General features: G+C 36.1%; 1 protein-coding gene across 1 annotated transcript in view; it reads left to right on the plus strand.

Moving 5' to 3' along the window:
- Nucleotides 1-17821, plus strand: part of LYST (lysosomal trafficking regulator) — a 212151-nt gene that overhangs the window by 86775 nt on the left and 107555 nt on the right. The window contains 7 exon segments of the mRNA XM_017862282.1: nt 798-971; nt 5034-5194; nt 5648-5838; nt 9392-9637; nt 11611-11784; nt 12695-12844; nt 16638-16775. Of these exon segments, the coding sequence (XP_017717771.1) occupies nt 798-971; nt 5034-5194; nt 5648-5838; nt 9392-9637; nt 11611-11784; nt 12695-12844; nt 16638-16775 (1234 nt within the window).

Below are 17821 nucleotides of genomic sequence, written 5' to 3' on the forward strand. Positions count from 1 at the left end.
AAAATAAAAATAAATAAATAAAATACATTAATTCTCTGTTAGATTTTTAGATCAAATACTTATTGAAGTCTTATTCTATGGAAATATTCTATCAGATTGTAATGGTCTTAAGGTGTTATTAACAAACATATGTTTTCCATGTGGGTTATATATTTAATAGCCATTACCTGATAAGCTTGGGTTCTCCTTGTCATCTTGTCCTTTTATATTGTCTCATTTATTAAGTGGTATAGATACAGGTCTTTTATTTGTATTGAGTATGAATAGTATGATACTATTTGTCTAAAACTCAAATCTAAACAAACCAGTAAGTTATTTAGGAATACATACCTTGTAAACGTTACAAACATTACTAGATGCCTTATGTACATTATCTCCTCATTCTTTCAGTAATTCCACAAAGTAGATTAGACCTCCAATACAGTCTGGTATTTAGACATTTATATTAATTTTTCTGTGAACCAAATAATACATTGTAATTTCTAAATGAGCGATGACTATATAAATAGTAGTAATATATATATTTTTACAAACTGAATTCTGAAAATTATTGCCTAAATTATGACTACCAGCTAATGAACCTAATGTATTTCAGTTTGTGAATTGAGGTAATAATAGAATAACTAAGTAGCTTATGGTATAAAACGAAGACCTACTGACTTTTCAAGCACTTAAAAAAAATAGAACTGATTTTTAATCTTACTTAAATATTTAGAATTATAGTTACTATATATGTGTTAAATACTGAGGTCAGAATTTTTATGTTTTCAGCCTATGCCTTTTCTCTTTTTTTATAGTGTGTGCATGGATTCAAATGATGACATGAAAGCTGTTTTACTAGCACAGGTTGAATCACAGGAGAATATTTTCCTCGCAAGCAAATGGCAACATTTAGTACTCACCTACTTACAGCAGCCCCAAGGGAAAAAGAAGATTCATGGGAAAATCTCCATATGGGTCTCTGGACAGAGGTAGGAAGCATTTTGAGGAAATGCATGTCAATCTCATTTACAATGTTAACGTTTCATTAGTCTACTATAACTTCTGAAACAGATTACAGAAAATTCTAGGTTTTTACTACAATAAAATTTACTATACTTTAACTTACAAATCTGTCAGAGTTGGACTTTTTTTTCCTATTGGTCATTTTCATGCAAAATAGGCCTCCTGTAGAAGTGACTGTTGAAAATTAATATTTGGGTTTGGGGAGCATGCAGATACCTAGAAATTTAGACATTTATGTATAACTATATATGAAAGAATAGAATCTATAATTTCATCCCGCAAGCCTATATATTATAAAGCTGAAGCCATGATAATTATTTAAATTAAGTGGCTAATAAGGTTAATACCTAAATTAAATTAGACTTTCAAAAGAAATTAGAATGACTAGCCTATGTATAAGGTGATAGATTCAGATAGAGTGCTAGACATATACCAAGTGATAGATTCAGGGAGAGTACTGTATGATTTTTACCACATAGGATAATTGTGAGCCAAGTTAATAAGAAACGTCTTGTGGAATATCGTAATGTAAAATTTTAGCCTGTAGGAATTATAAGGTATCTTCGATTTGTAAGCATTGAGAAGTATTGTATTGAATGAAGTAGCATGAAAGAAGATGAGAATTCGAAACTGTAATGTAGCATGGTAGAGGATTAAGCTGGTTGGATGAGTTTAAGTTGAATAATGAGAAATACAAAAGAATGGGCATGGTGAGACTACTTAACAGGCTTTGAATGCCAAGCTGAGAAGTCTAGATTTAATCAAAGGGAACATAATATATTGCATACTTATTATGTTGCAGATCTTTTGCTGGATGCTTTATATACATAATATAATTCTCTCAAAAATCCCTCAAAGTAGATTAGACCATGGAAATAACATATACCCTTAACACAGATTAACCTATTTTTGTTCATTCATTTGTTCATTCATCACATTTATTGAAGAATCAGAGTGTTTTGAGCATTTGATATATTAATAAGGCCTGGGGGACAGTGGTAAACAAGATGGACACATTCCCTGCCTTCCTGGAGGCACAGTCTGGTGAGGAATCAGACAACAAGCAAACACAATTAAATGAATATTTGCAAATGATGACAAATACTGTGAGGCCCATGCTTTAAAACCCTGAGACAGAAAATATCAAGTTTGACACTTAACAATGGGTGGATCAGGGAAGGCCTATCTAAGAACAGGGTATTAAAGCTGAGACCTGAAGGAGGAGATGGAACTTGCCCTGTGCAGGTGGGAGGAGGACAGTTTGAAGTGGAGGACAGGGCATCGCTGCAGGAGGCTGCAGCAATTGATTGCTTATAGCCGTCCAGCCTCAATAATAGAGGGAGACAGGGAACAGGGGCTTGTGAATTGCTTTATAGTCCATGGTGTCCGCCACAAGCAAGAACATGCTTTGGAAATAAAATTAAGAGTTCAGTTTTGTTGTATTCGTTAAAAAAAAAATGTAAAAATACGTAATTGAAGCCTAATTTCCATGTTCCATATTCCAAATAAAATACAGTCTGTGACAGTCTCGATCGTCACACCTGCCATGGCAGCTGTAGCCAATCAGCAAATTTGTTTCCAGAACCTACAGTTAAATTAGATAGAGCTGGGGCTGGAGTTGTAAGTAGAGAGCCCCTTTCTCCTCCTAGACACTCTCCTCTCAATTTCTTAAACTTTCAACATGTGCCAGGCACTGCATTAGACACTTTATACAGATTACCTCATTTAATCCTCCCAGCAATACTGTGAAGTAGGTATATTATTATCCAAATTTTACAGATAAGGCAACTGAGACCTTGAGTGACTTGCCCAAACTCATGCCACAAGTAAGGGATAGAGCTGAAAGTTTAACCTAAACTCTGACCCTAGGGAGGGCCCATGTTTTCAAACCCTATGCTTTACTGCCCCTGCAGCCTTTTTCTGAATTATGTCAACTGACAGGTATAGGAACCATAAACTAACTATTAGACATGTTCAGAATGAGAGATTAGATTTTTATTGTGGACAGTCTGAAAATTAGTAAGCATAGTCACTTGAGTCACACATCACTCTGTTTTTTTACCCACCCACTTAGGTCTACATTCCTTTGAGAGAATTGTTTGCCATTTGGCACAAGTTAATTTCATTGGTTAACAGAGCAAGTGACCAAGAACAAATATTTTATTCTGTTGACTTAAACTTGGTGCTATAATATCTTCATCACCTTATAAGCTATAGAATAATTTCTAGGCCAGGCATGGTGCTTCATGCGTGTAATCCCAGCACTTTGAGAGGCTGAGGCAGAAGGATTGCTTGAGCCCAGGAATTGAAGACCAACCTGGGCAACATGGAAAAACCCTGTCTCTACTAAAAATAAAAAAATTAGCTGGGCATGGTGATGCATACCTCTATAGTCCCAGCTACTTGGGAAGCTGAGGCAGGAGAATCACCTGAGCCCAGTAAGTCAAGGCTACAGTGAGCCATGATTGCACCCTTGCACTTCAGCCTGGGTGACAGAGCGAGACCCTGTCTCAATTAAAAAAAAAAAAAAAAAAAAAGAATTTCTAAAAGAGTACGTTTGAAAAGGCCTTTTAAAATAAGGTAACAATACTGAAAATGAGTTAATACTTTCTATTAGTTGTTATTAACAGCTTACAAATATGACGGAAATATTTGGCACATAGTAGATACTTAATATTTGTTTAATTCATTTTGCATTCATCCTGCAGTAGGTTTTCTTTCACCCTTAAAAACACTATTTTATTATTATTTTATTGTTATATTTTCATTTTACTTTAGTTCTGGGATACATGTCAGAACATGCAGGTTTGTTACATAGGTATACATGTGCCATGGTGGTTTGCTGCACCTATCAAGCCATCATCTAGGTTTTAAGCCCCACGTGCATTAGGTATTTGTCCTGATACTCTTCCTCCCCTTGCCCCCACACCTGCCGACAGGCCCTGGTATGTGATGTTCCCCTCCCTGTGTCCATGTGTTCTCATTGAAACACTCTTATTTTTTTAAAATAAAAAATTTAAAACTATTTTAAGTCATAATGCCACTAGATGGCGATAGAGGAGTTTCAGTCACAGCCATTTATTTGGTCAAGGAGAAGTGTGTCATTGAACGTATCTCACATCTTTCCTTTATTTAAAAAAAAAAACATGAAAATAGTTAGGTTTATCTGTTACATGTGAAACAGAGAGCCTTAGGCAAAACTTTTAAAATAAATATGTACAAAGTTGGATTTCTCATTAAGAGCTACCCATGTTAGCTTATCCTGTCTTCATCTTACAAATTTTATTTAGACTTTGCCTTTATAGATTATCCTCATTATCTTAAAATGGAGTTTAAAACATTCCTAAACTAGGGGTAGAGCTCTGTGGTTTCACTAGTTGATGAAGTCCTCCCTGCTTTGTGTGTCTTTCTGTGAGAAAGCCTTATTTTGCCTTTGCCAGAACTCTTGTCTTTTGTAAGCATTCCTTCACCGTTATCCATGAAGCAAAAGAGACTAATCAAAAGCTGCGTAATCACTTAGCATTAAGAAAACAGAAAATGCAGAAAGCATTGACATTTCAGTGGCTAGACAGAAGAAATTTTGAAGAAGTTATGTTTTTACTGATTAGTTTTCAGAGGCCTCATAGATGACATAACATTTTTGGAATGTTATGGATTCCAATTTTTGGAATTGTTTGTCAAGATGGAAGACTTCTTGGCAAAATTAAGGGGAGGTGGTTGGTTTGTATCTGTAAACCAGGAATGTGCACATGCAGAAGTCAAATGGCAGAGAAAACTTGTAGCAAATATCTCATCACATTTCCCATGGCCTGCTGTGGGATCATCAAGTATCTCTGTTTGGCTCCCCTCTTTCTGCAGCACCTTTGACCAAGAGACAAACAATTAGCCCTCCTCTCGTGCCCCAGTGCCAGCTGGTAATGACCCAAGAAAATTGTTGAAGAATTCCCTATTGTTAAATATTCATGCTTTAAAAATACTTAGTACTAGTACTTCCTAAAGTCATTGCTTTAACTTTGTTTTTAATGTAGGAAGCCTGATGTTACTTTGGATTTTGTGCTTCCAAGGAAAACAAGTTTGTCATCTGATAGCAATAAAACATTTTGCATGATTGGCCATTGTTTATCATCCCAAGAAGAGTTTTTGCAGTTGGCTGGAAAATGGGACCTGGGAAATTTGCTTCTCTTCAATGGTGAGTGAGCCATGATTGCACCACTGCACTTCAACCTGAGCAACAGAGTGAGATTTTTTCCTTTGAAACATTTCCAATTTTTTTCTCAGTTGACAAGTATTAAACTAAGTAAATTAACCTGGCTAAAATATCTATCTCTGTTCCTTTACTTGTGTTTAATAAGTACNATAAATCAGAAAACCTGTTTTCTGGCTAAGGAGCAAATAGAAATATTATGATTTAATTAAAAGCTTCACGATTAACTTTATATACATTAATTCATCTTCCATCAGAGTTGGCATAGGTTATTTTCTCATTACACCAATTTGGAAATTGAGGCTTTATCAATTTCATAAAATATAGTGAACAGCTGAAAGAATCTGGCTAAAAAAAATAACTCGTGGTTTCTTGCTTTTTATGAAAAATTCTGGTTAGAGTGTTTTAAATAACTAACTTTATTTTTCTGCTATTCAGGAGCTAAGGTTGGTTCACAAGAGGCCTTTTATCTGTATGCTTGTGGGCCCAACCATACATCTGTAATGCCATGTAAGTATGGCAAGCCGGTGAATGACTACTCCAAATATATTAATAAAGAAATTTTGCGATGTGAACAAATCAGAGAACTTTTTATGACCAAGAAAGATGTGGATATTGGTCTCTTAATTGTAAGTTTTAATTTTATAAGTTTTAATTTTATAGTAACAACTGTATTTAGGTGTATTTATTGAAATGTATAGTTATGAATTAGATTTCTAAAGATTTTCATATGGTTCCTATGTGTCTTATCTTAGAATTATGTTTTTTTCTGAAAAAAATTGAAACGCTTTGACCTTCTTTCAAAATTTGTTTCAGGTTTTATATTTATGTCTCCATTTCCTTGAAATTATATTTCTATAAAAAGTTTATCAGTTTAGTTTATTTTATACCTACTAATTATTCAGGAAAAATGTTTATGATACAGTGAAAATAACACTTGTTAGTTTGACATACTCCTAAAAAATGTTGCTCATTATATTTTCTTTCCATACTTATAAATAAATAATACCCATTTATAATGTTAGTTTTAGTTATGTATATTCAGGTCTTAGAAAACCTACTCTTTTTTAATTTTTATTTATTTATTTTTTTTTAAGAGACAGGATTTCACTCTGTCACCCAGGCTTGGGTGCAGTGGTGTGATCATAGCTCACTGCAGCCTTGAACTCCTAGGCTCAAATGATCCTCCCACCTCAGCCTCCCAGGTGGCTGGTTCTACAGTCAGGCACCACCACACCAGGCTAATTTTAAATTTTTGTAGAGATGGAATCTCGCTATGTTGCCCAGACTGATCTCAAACTCCTGGCCTCAAGCGATCCTCCCATCTCAGCCCCTCAAATGGTGAGATTACAGGCATGAGCCACCATGCCTGGCCTAAAAAATGTATTGTTTAATATCAGTACGAATAGGAATTTTGCTTTCAAAGTATTGCTAATTCTGCTTACATGAGACTCTATTGATTTTTATATATTATTCCAGTATTTTGTTCTACTGGTATACAATTTAGGAGCTAGTGGTGAAGTTTTTTGTTACAGCAACTAGAAAACTGAGCCTTCATAGTCTTAGAAAATCTACTAAAATCTGGTAGATCTGGCCATGAAACTGGGTTCCTCTTTCTCTTGCTTCTTGTGAGAAGTACAGATATTTCCTACTTGAAGGAGACTACTGTTTTGGAATGTATTTTGTTGTTGTTGTTGTTGAGTTGTGGGGAGGGTAGATGTGGTTGTCAGTAATTATTGGGTAGTAAGGGCCAGGGATGCTAAATGTTCTACAGTACATGAACACTGTTATACAACAAAGAATGATCCTATCCTAAATGTCTCACCATTAAGAAAACATCCTTTAGGGAAATGGTTCCTCAAACCTGAGTGTGCACCAGAATCATCCAGAGGGCTTGTTAAAATATAGATTGCTGGTCCAGAGCTTCTGATGTCTTAGGTCTGAAGTGTGACCCTGGAATTTACATTTTTAATAAGTTCCTAGGTGATGCTGATGCTGGTTGAGGATCACACTTTGAGAACCTCTGCCTTAGGGAGATTGAGGAGCTCACATAGATGTTTGTTCAAGTAATAACTTTAACTCAGTAGTTTTCGGTTAATGCATTTGTTTTCATAGAAAAATTTCCCTAATCCTTTTATTTTTCCTGAACGGTATATAGGTCATATAAGTTACAAAACTCAACATAAATTATCATGAATGAAAATTCTGAGGGTTTTATGTGAAAACTATTTTTAGAGAGCAAATTCTTTAAGCCCGATTTAGTGATTTGGGAGTTACAAGTTTGTGAAAGAATGGTCAGGGAGAAGGGGTACCCTTGGCCGGGTGCGGTGGCTCATGCCTGTAATCCTAGCACTTTGGGAGGCCGAGGCAGGCGGATCACCTCGGGTCAGGAGTTTGAGACCAGTCTGGCCAACATGGTGAAACTCTGTCTCTACTAAAAATACAAAAACTAGCCAGGCATGGTGGCAGGCACCTGTAATCCCAGCTACTCAGGAGGCTGAGGCAGGAGAATCGCTTGAACCTAGGAGGCGGAGATTGCAGTGAGCCAAGAATGCACCATTGCACTCCAGCCTGGGCAACAAGAGTGAAACTCCGTCTAAAAAAAAAAAAAAAGAAAGAAAAAAAAGAAATGGTACCCTCATGTCAGAGTGTGGTGTCAGATCTCTGATTGAAACTACTGCAGGTTTGAAACTTTGCTTTTCCAGCATAATCATACACAACAGAGAGTATAATTGGTTTAGCTGGTGCACAGATACACTGGATGGCATGTCTGATTGTCTGATTGCTGTGGGTCATAAATAAACCTCAGGCCAGACACAGTGGCTCATGTTTGTAATCCCAGCAGTTTGGGAGACTGAGGCAGGCAGATCCCGAGGTCAGAAGTTCAAGACCAGCCAGTTTGAGACCAGCCTGGCCAACATGGTGAAACCTCATCTCTACTAAAAATAAAAAATTAGCGGGGTGTGGTGGCACATGCCTGTAATCCCAGCTACTCAGGAGGCTGAAGCAGGAGAATTGCTTGAACCCAGGAGGCAGAGGCTGCGGTGAGCTGAGATCATGCAACTGTATTCCACCCTGGGCAACAGAGCAAGACTCCGTCTTGGAAATAAATAAAATAAATAAATAAATAAATAAATAAATAAATATCAAAGCACAAGGCCCCCATCCAGTTCTGAGAGAAGACACTGAATCTATATGATTTCCTGAGCCTGAGTTTGGCATCCACTACCACTAAAACCACCTTAAAGTACACTATGGGCCAGACACCAAGGTTCATACCTATAATCCCAGCACTCTGGGAGGCACAGGCAGGAGGGTCACTTTAGGCCAAGGGTTTGAGACTAACCTGCAACATAACAAGACCATGTCTCTACAAAACAAAACAAAACAAACAAACAAAAAAAATTGATGTGGTGGCAGGTGCTTGTAAGTCCTAGCTGCTTGGAAGACTGAGGTGGGAGGAGCCCTTGAGCCTAGGAGTTCAAGGCTACAGTGAGCTATGGTCATGCCACTGCACTCCAGCCTGGGTGCCAGAGCGAGACCCTGTCTCTAAGAAAAACATACATTCTGCATTTAAAATTAACTTTAATTTTTAAAATAGTTTAGAGAGTCTTGACGGGGGCCACACACTGATGGAAACTATCCTTTGCCTGGGAGAAATATTTGAAGTTCTATTTTATTTTAGTTAGGTGTGCTGACCATTGACAATCTGAAATTTTATTCCAGTAGAAAGAAAGATCTAGTTTAGAGTTGCTTTTAAATAAATAGTCAGCCCATGAGCAAATGCAAAGCAAAAATTTCAGAAAAGTTGACCTGACCCTGAGTTCCCAATATTTTTAAGTGCTTAGAATAGTGCCTGGTGTGTAATAAGTGTGGTTTAAGACTTAGTTGATATTAGTAGTAATAGCATAATTTAATTTATTCTAAACCAAGCAAAGCTGGAATCCTTCTCAACCTTGGTGTGATCTATACAATTGATCACTGCTAAATAAATCACTGATCATTTGCTTTGTGGGAAACAGCCTTGCTTCTAATGTTTATCTTTGTTTAGTATAGTAGCTGTTTTCTAAACAAAGAAAAGGATCAGTTGAGTGTGTTTTCACTTTGAAATACTTACTTGCTAGTTGATAGCTTGCATTTTAAACTTTGTGTCATTACTGAATGAAAATATTTGTGTTTCAGGAAAGTCTTTCAGTTGTTTATACAACTTACTGTCCTGCTCAGTACACCATCTATGAGCCGGTGATTAGACTTAAAGGTCAAATGAAAACCCAACTCTCTCAAAGACCCTTCAGCTCAAAAGAAGTTCAGAGCATCTTATTAGGACCTCATCATCTAAAGAATCTTCAACCTACTGAATATAAAACCATTCAAGGCATTCTGCACGAAATTGGTGGAACTGGTGTATTTGTTTTTCTCTTTGCTAGGGTAAGAATCACTGGTTATAGTTTTGTCTAAAGAGAAATTACTTATTTATTGTTGATAAATTAAAGGATTTCTTTTGGACCACACGAAAAAGCTACACTCAACTATATTAAACTTTTAAGATAAAAAATTACATATTAAATATGTTATTAAGCTTTCAGCCATAGATGATTCAGGTTTCTTCTAATTTATGAATATTTTAGAAGTTTTCTATTAACCAAAATGCAATTAGTACAATTAAGTGTTAAATGTACAAGATTTTAAATGGAAAGGAGGATACTTTTAAAATAAATTTATGAAGCTTTTATTCCTTAAATGTTTCCAATGCGTAGGAAAAAACTAAGGGTCAGCAAGTATTTTTTTTTAAAAAAAACAACAAAACTTTAATTTGTTTGGGTTTGGAGTTTTTTCAAAAAGGAGAAATATAAAGTTTGACTCAGGCCATACGTACCATTTTAGAATAAATCATTTAATTATCTGTCCTGATGCAGAGTAGACAGTAATTATAGACTATTTCAGGGATTGCTGAAACCTATATTGGGAGCACAAATAGTCTCACTTTGGTAAAAATCATTTCTACTTCCTCTGGGTCCACGTCCCTGTTTAATTAAAGCAGCTTTGATCTTCCTTCATCCTCGGAATGCCATCTTCATTTTATCCCGAAGTATAACTTCTGCAACATTGTCAGGTTTTCATAGTCTCCCTATCTAGTTTTCTTTAATGGAAGCATCTTTGATTAATTTTGCAATAAGAAGCATATCAGCATTTGTTGTTGTTAGGGTTCTTACAAATATTTTGTTAGCATTTGATCCCCAATGCTTTGTAATCTGTCTTTTCTTCTTCACCTCTTCCTTTTTCGTATTTTTTAAATCTACTGTCTAGTTGAATAGATTCTCTCCTAGTGTTTTAAAATCAAAAGCCCTTTAACTCCTCACCAATATTTTGTGCTCTTTTGTACCACTGTATAGTTTCAAAATGTATGTCCTTGTTTTCTTCTCTTTCATCAAGGTATTGAATATAATTTTGTTAGTTACATAAAGATTGGATCTTAGATAAAATGTTTACATTTTTATCTTTATATGTTTAGTATCTTGCCAGTAAGACTTTTAAAGTATGTTTCTAAGTCTAAAACTTAGAAACCTTGTTCAGTATCCTTCCCTTTCCCCTACAAAAATAAAATTCAGTGTCCTTAAAATCCTTACATGCATAACCTGCCTTGTGAGCCTGGTCTCTACAATCCAGCCAAAGAGGCAACCTGCAGCTTCCTAGATGTACTCTGAACTTCCAGTTTAGGCTTTACCCTTCTCCTGGCTGTGCCCTGCCCCCAGCCACCCCTTTATTCCTGCTTTCCAGGATTTGGCTCTCTTCCGAGGCCATCTTATCTCTGTGTAGCCTTCCCCTAAACCAAGCAGAGAGGGGTCAGAATGGTTTCTGTGCTCTCCTGGCATACCTATTGTCTCCTTCTTCTTTGGCCTTCAGCATGATAATAAGTATGTGTTTCTTATGTATATAGTAGTTGTCAGAAAGTGTTGGTTGAAGTAAATTGAAGTACAAGGCACAACGTGTGGTTTTTAGCCTCTTATCTCTTTGACAGAAAAGTAGACCCCATTGGAAACAAGTATCATGTATTTTACTTCTTTTTATCTCCCTTACCACATAGTGCAGAGCCTGTTTGTCTGTTGACTAATTTATCAAAAACGTATGACACTTTAGATCACTAGTTATAAAATGCTACTGACCACTAAGATTGTTCATGTCATTGTATACTATAGCATATGTAAGAGACTATAGAACATGGAATTTATGCCTTACTCTCAGTTTTGTTTATTCACAATCCTTAAATAGGTAGAGTATGAGCATTAAAAAATTACTTTGTAGAAACTACTGGATTGATGTTACATAGTGGAAGATTATACATGTTAAATTTTTACTCTCAGCAAATTGGGAGAAAACTATATCCACCCATTTTTTTTTAGGTCGTTGAACTCAGTAGCTGTGAAGAAACTCAAGCATTAGCACTGCGAGTTATACTCTCATTAATTAAATACAACCAACAAAGAGTGCATGAATTAGAAAATTGTAATGGACTTTCTATGATTCATCAGGTGTTGATCAAACAAAAATGCATTGTTGGGTTTTACATTTTGAAGGTATGTCTTCATAAAATTTATTCTTATAGTTTCATATGCAGTGATACTCATCTCGTCATCAAAGTCTTCCAATAATAGTTTTGTGTTTCAGTTATTCCTGAAGAAAATGGAGGAAACTTATTAGTGTATAGTTAATAAAACTAAGGTACTCTTCTAGTTCTTTTATCATTTAAATAATTACATTTTCTTTTTTTAAAAGCATTTTTTAAAAGAAAGAAAAAACTCATTGAATTTTAGATCTGGGTGGGCCATAGATATCTCCCATGCTGTCCCCTCATTCCATAGATTGATAAGATCTTTGCTTTAGCCCCCACCATTATGGCAGAGAACCCAGTTCTCTAGGCACCTAGAGGCATACCATTCCATTAGGCACTGCTGCTACAAAGTTAGTTTTTAAAGTCACAGATATTCGTGCTCATTTTTATTATCCCGCTATCATTATATATTTAAATACTTTTCTAGATAAAAGCATTTGGTAACATTGTGAAAATATTTCTCTCTGAGACTTCTAGTACTAAGGCAAAAGATGATTTCTCTACCCTTGCCCCCACCCCTACTTCTTTAAATTGCAAGATCCATACATTGGTGGCATGAATCCTTACTACTTTTTTGAAAAGGTTTTAAAGCCTAATAGAAGATTAATTCAATTTAAAACATAAAAAATGAGTGCTGTTTGTTTTACTCCATGTTTGAACCTGAGTACTCACTTAAAAATATTTGTAAGTTTGGAATTTTCTATTTATCTGAATTGTTTTACAAAACAAGTTAAAGATATTGCGTGAAGTGTTGAATTATTTACTAGCTTTCCTTTGAATTTAATGATTGCTAAAATTGAAAGCTTAATGTTTCTGTTGAACTTTTTGATTAACCAATTACTAACGCATCTTATATTAATGCTAATTTTCTATAGACCCTTCTCGAAGGATGCTGTGGTGAAGATATTATTTATATGAATGAGAATGGAGAGTTTAAGTTGGATGTAGACTCTAATGCCATAATCCAAGATGTTAAGCTGTTAGAGGAACTATTGCTTGACTGGAAGATATGGAATAAAGCAGAGGCATGTAATATGTACTTTTTTCTATTTTTTATTGTGATAAAATGCATATAACACAACATTTACCATCTTAAGCATTTTTAAGTTTCAGTTCAGTGGCATTAAGTGCATTTACAGTGTTGTCCAACCATCACCACCATCCATCTCTGTAAATCTTTTTTGTTTTGTAAAACCAAAACTTTGTACCCTTTAAACAGTAATTCCCTGTTCCCCCTCTTCCTCTAGCCCCTGGAAACCACCATTCTACTTTTGACTAAGGATCTCATATAAGTAGGATCATATGGTATTTGTCTTTTTGTGATTAGCTTATTTCACTTAGCATAATGTCTTCACGGCTCATCTGTGTTGTAGCATATGTTCAAATTTCCTTTTTAAGAATGAATAATACTCCATTCTATATATTTACCACATTTTGCTCATCCATTCATCAGTTTAGAGATACTTGGATTGTTTCCACATTTTAGCTACTGTGAATAGAAGCGTGTACTCTTTTTTTTTGTTTGTTTGTTTTGTTTTGTTTTGTTTGAAACGGAATTTTACTCTTTCGCCCAGGCTGGAGTGCAGTGACGTGATGTTGGCTCACTGCAACCTCCACCCCCAGGCTCAGATGATACTCCTACCTTAGCCTCCCAAGTAGCTGGGACCACAGATGTGTGCCACCATGCCTGGCTAAGTTTTTGTATTTTGGGTATAGACAGGGTTTCACACATGTTGCTCAGGCTGGTCTTGAACTCCTGAGCTCAAGTGATCTGCCTGCCTTGGCTTCCCAAAATGCTGGGATTATACACATAAGCCACCACCCCCAGCCAGCATATTCTTTTAAATATTTATCTAATCATTATTCTGAAGGAAATAATTACTTCAATGTAATGTTAATTATAAATGGAAATCTGGCACTTATTTCCCATGCAAAGTTTTGAACAGCCATGGGGAACACTGAGCTGGAGAGTCAAAATCAAACTTGAGCTGGTTAAGAATACTGCAGTCAGTTAGGAACATATGAGCTTATTTGGATTAGTTGAAGGCTTGCATTTACCATAAACTCTGAAAGGGGAGCCTGCTAAGAGTCAGGGGAGTCAGGTCCAGGAGAGGGAAATGGATACAATTCTAACTAGGGGAGCCACGCTGGCCAGGAGTTAGAGATAAGGCTTCATCATAAGTATAAAGTAAGCAACATAGATTGATCTTAGATGTAGGCACTACATCTCAGCACCTAGAATGGCTGGTCTGGTCTTCACAAGGACCCAGTCAGGGAATGAGTATAGGGTTGTTTCCTTTCTGCCCCAGTTTTAAGCAGTCTTAATGGTATAGGCTCATACAGCTTCTTAGTTCTAGTGTAGACTGTTTGCTCTAAGTGTGGCAGGGTTCTAGTAGGTATTGGTAATTTTGCAAGAAAAGAAAACTGGATTGTCTAGAACTAATTAGAATATAACAAGATTATCATCAAATATTATTTATGGAGCAATTCAGAATATATGTACCTTTAGAATTTTTTAAAAAATGGTTTTTCCCAACTTGCCAACAGTCCCTAAAAATTTACACATTACCAATAATGAATTGTGAGGTTGAAAAAAGACTCCTTTTTTTTTTTGAAACAGGATCTCACTGTCACCCAGGCTAAAGTGCAGTGGCGCCATCTTGGCTCACTGCAACCTCTGCCTCTCAGGCTCAAACGGTCCTCCTACCTCAGCCTCCCAAGTAGCTAGGACTACATGTGTGCACCACCATGCCTGGCTAATTTTTAATTTTTTTTTTTTTTGTAGAGATGAAGTCTCACTGTATTGCCCAGGCTGGTCTGAAACTCCTGAGCTCAAGCAATCCTCCCGCCTTGGCCTCCCAAAGTGCTGGGATACAGGCGTGAGCCCCCACACCTGGCAAAACAAAAAAAAAACACAAAACCTTTTCTAATCTATTAGTAACAAAAATAATTTTAGTTCAGATATGCTAGAGGAAAGAGAATTTTCTATTCTTCCTATAGAAAATTATATTACAAAATTGTTGTTATATGAAGAGGCAATTAAAGAGTATGCAGCCACAAAACAGAGAAAAGTATTTTGAAAGGCATGTCCAACAGCCAACTAACTATTACCATGTTTCTGGATTTTGTGGTATTCATGGTACTTTTCAGTTTTTAAACTTTGTGATTTGTTGTGATTCCTTTTCTCACTCTGAGTAAATATTTACTTTCAGATCTAAAAAATAGAAGATAGATAAGATAGATAGATTAAAATATGTGTAATGGGGCCGGGCGCGGTGGCTCAAGCCTGTAATCCCAGCACTTTGGGAGGCCGAGACGGGCGGATCACGAGGTCAGGAGATCGAGACCATCCTGGCTAACACGGTGAAACCCCGTCTCTACTAAAAAATACAAAAAACTAGCCGGGCGAGGTGGCGGGCGCCTGTAGTCCCAGCTACTCGGGAGGCTGAGGCAGGAGAATGGCGTAAACCCGGGAGGCGGAGCTTGCAGTGAGCTGAGATCTGGCCAGCCTGGGTGACAGAGCGAGACTCCGTCTCAAAAAAAAAAAAATATGTGTAATATTGCAGGGAGAAAGCAAATAATTACGGGGATAGCATATGTAAACAAATTGGATCAAAAGCAGTATAAATGTGTAATAAAGAATATGCTCAGTTGCAGTTTGGAAAATCTAACTTGGACAAAGTTGGACCAAGTGCTTCAAAGAGCAGGCAAATGTGGGGTTGTTTGATTTTAAAAGAAGCATTTTTAAATTGAATTTGATAGTGATAAGACACATATTGCTTCTATGAATTTGAAATAAGGTTTTCTTACGTAATTAATTGTTTTTGAACTAAGTCTGGTTTTTCTTTTTTTGTTGTTGCTATTTGTTTACGTTGGCACTATTTTATCTTGGTACTACTTTTCAGATTGAATCATGTTTTCATACTTTGGCTGCCTTGTCTTCTGGTTTTCACTTGGCTTTTTCTTTTAGAACATCTTGGCTCTATCTTAGAAAGAGAGAGACCCTGGGTAGAAGAGTATGATTAAGTCTATCAATATCTTGGTTCATTCTTGCCAGATAATGGCAGGAGAAATAGTAGGCTCTGCAACCCAGGCCAGTTAATTTTGCTTTTTGTTAAAAGGTTTATTGAAAGGTCACTTAGGATGATAAGATGAAGGGAAGGTTATCTTTCAATATTAGTTATCAGTATAAGGTCTCTTTTTTTCTCTAGTATTATGGACAAGTTAAGATTGATTCAATATGGGAGAAGCATTTTAAGGCACTGTCAAAGGATGCTAACTACTCTTTGAAGTGTATAGTTTGTAATCATGCAGAGAATTCTATTATTTGAACTTGAAAGTAAATTAAAAATGCAGAATTTTCACATTGTCCATGACTTTTTGATTTAGTACGATTTGCTCTAAAATTATTTGGTTAAATGCTGCATATGCAGATTGATATTGAAATGTATACATTTTTAACAACACTCTTTGAACATAAATTATTTAAAAACAATAATGTTGGTAATGTGTATGCTTCTCTAATTTGAACAATCCCTCTTGATAATTCATCTTTTGAAAATACATTTAATGCCACAGAAAGGGTAATGTAGGAAAGCACCTAATACAATACTGCATTCAACATAGCTATTTAGAAATAGCCTACTGGCAACAAAAAATAATAGGGAATAAATTTTGACATTGGCTTTTTGCAGACATGTAGTCTTTGATACTGAATATATATACAATGTTAAATTGTTGCACGTTGTGTGTCTTCCAAAAAGCATGCTGCATATTTTCAGTACATATGTGCTTATTGGTGTGTGTTTATCTCCTCAGCAAGGTGTTTGGGAAACTTTGTTAGCGGCTCTAGAAGTCCTCATCAGAGCAGATCACCACCAGCAGATGTTTAATATTAAGCAGTTATTGAAAGCTCAAGTGGTTCATCACTTTCTGCTGACTTGTCAGGTTTTGCAGGTACTTTTTATGTAACTTTACTTTTGGAAATATTTTCCACAGTTGTTTAATAATACTATGAACATCAAATTTTTGTGACACTTTCAATGGGACTTTTTTCCCCCCATCTTCTCTTCTCTCCAGATTCTCTTCTTTCAATAAATAGTATAGGAGTTTTTCAATTGCTGCATCTTACAACTTGATCATCACACTGTCATAATTCCTAACTCAATTACAAAAGTACAATTACTAAGTTTCTTAGATGTTTCTTTATGTTGGGATAGAATAATAGTTTTGTAGTGCCTTGAACAGCAAGAATAGTTAATGAATTTTAACTTATTCCATATTCTTTAAATAAAAATTTACAAATATGTATTGATTTAATAAGTATAAACTTGCTAAAGGTCTATTTTATATGCTAGAATTAGCATTTTAAACTGTATCCAAAATTTTTATTGAAAAGTGACACTAATTTTATCAGTTACATTGTAATGTCTATGCTGTGGCCCTTTTAGTTAATTTTTTTCTCTGCCTTTGTTGATATCATCTAGTATACCAACCAAGCAGATAAAAGGCATCAATACATATCTGCTTGGTGGGTATATTAGACAATTTTCCAAGTTTTTTTTTTTAATGTCTGAGGCATCTATTAGAACTTTGTCAAGTTAGATAAGTACAGATATTCCATGAGATCAGTAATATTTTATATTTTGAGTGCCCTTGCTTCAGTGGCACTAAGGGCTTTTCATTATAGTTGGGCTAAAATTTAAAATCTGTGACAACATCTATAGTGGTTCAAGCCTGTAATCCCAGCACTTTGGGAGGCCGAGACGGGCGGATCACGAGGTCAGGAGATCGAGACCATCCTGGCTAACACGGTGAAACCCCGTCTCTACTAAAAAATACAAAAAACTAGCCGGGCGAGGTGGCAGGGGCCTGTAGTCCCAGCTGCTCGGGAGGCTGAGGCAAAAGAATGGCGTAAATCCGGAGAGCAGAGCTTGCAGTGACCTGAGATCCGGCCACTGCATTCCAGCCTGGGCGACAGAGCGAGCCTCCATCTCAAAAAA

Source organism: Rhinopithecus bieti, unplaced genomic scaffold (assembly GCF_001698545.2).
Source record: "Rhinopithecus bieti isolate Rb0 unplaced genomic scaffold, ASM169854v2 scaffold_57691, whole genome shotgun sequence".
In the NCBI taxonomy this organism is placed as follows: Eukaryota; Metazoa; Chordata; class Mammalia; order Primates; family Cercopithecidae; genus Rhinopithecus; species Rhinopithecus bieti.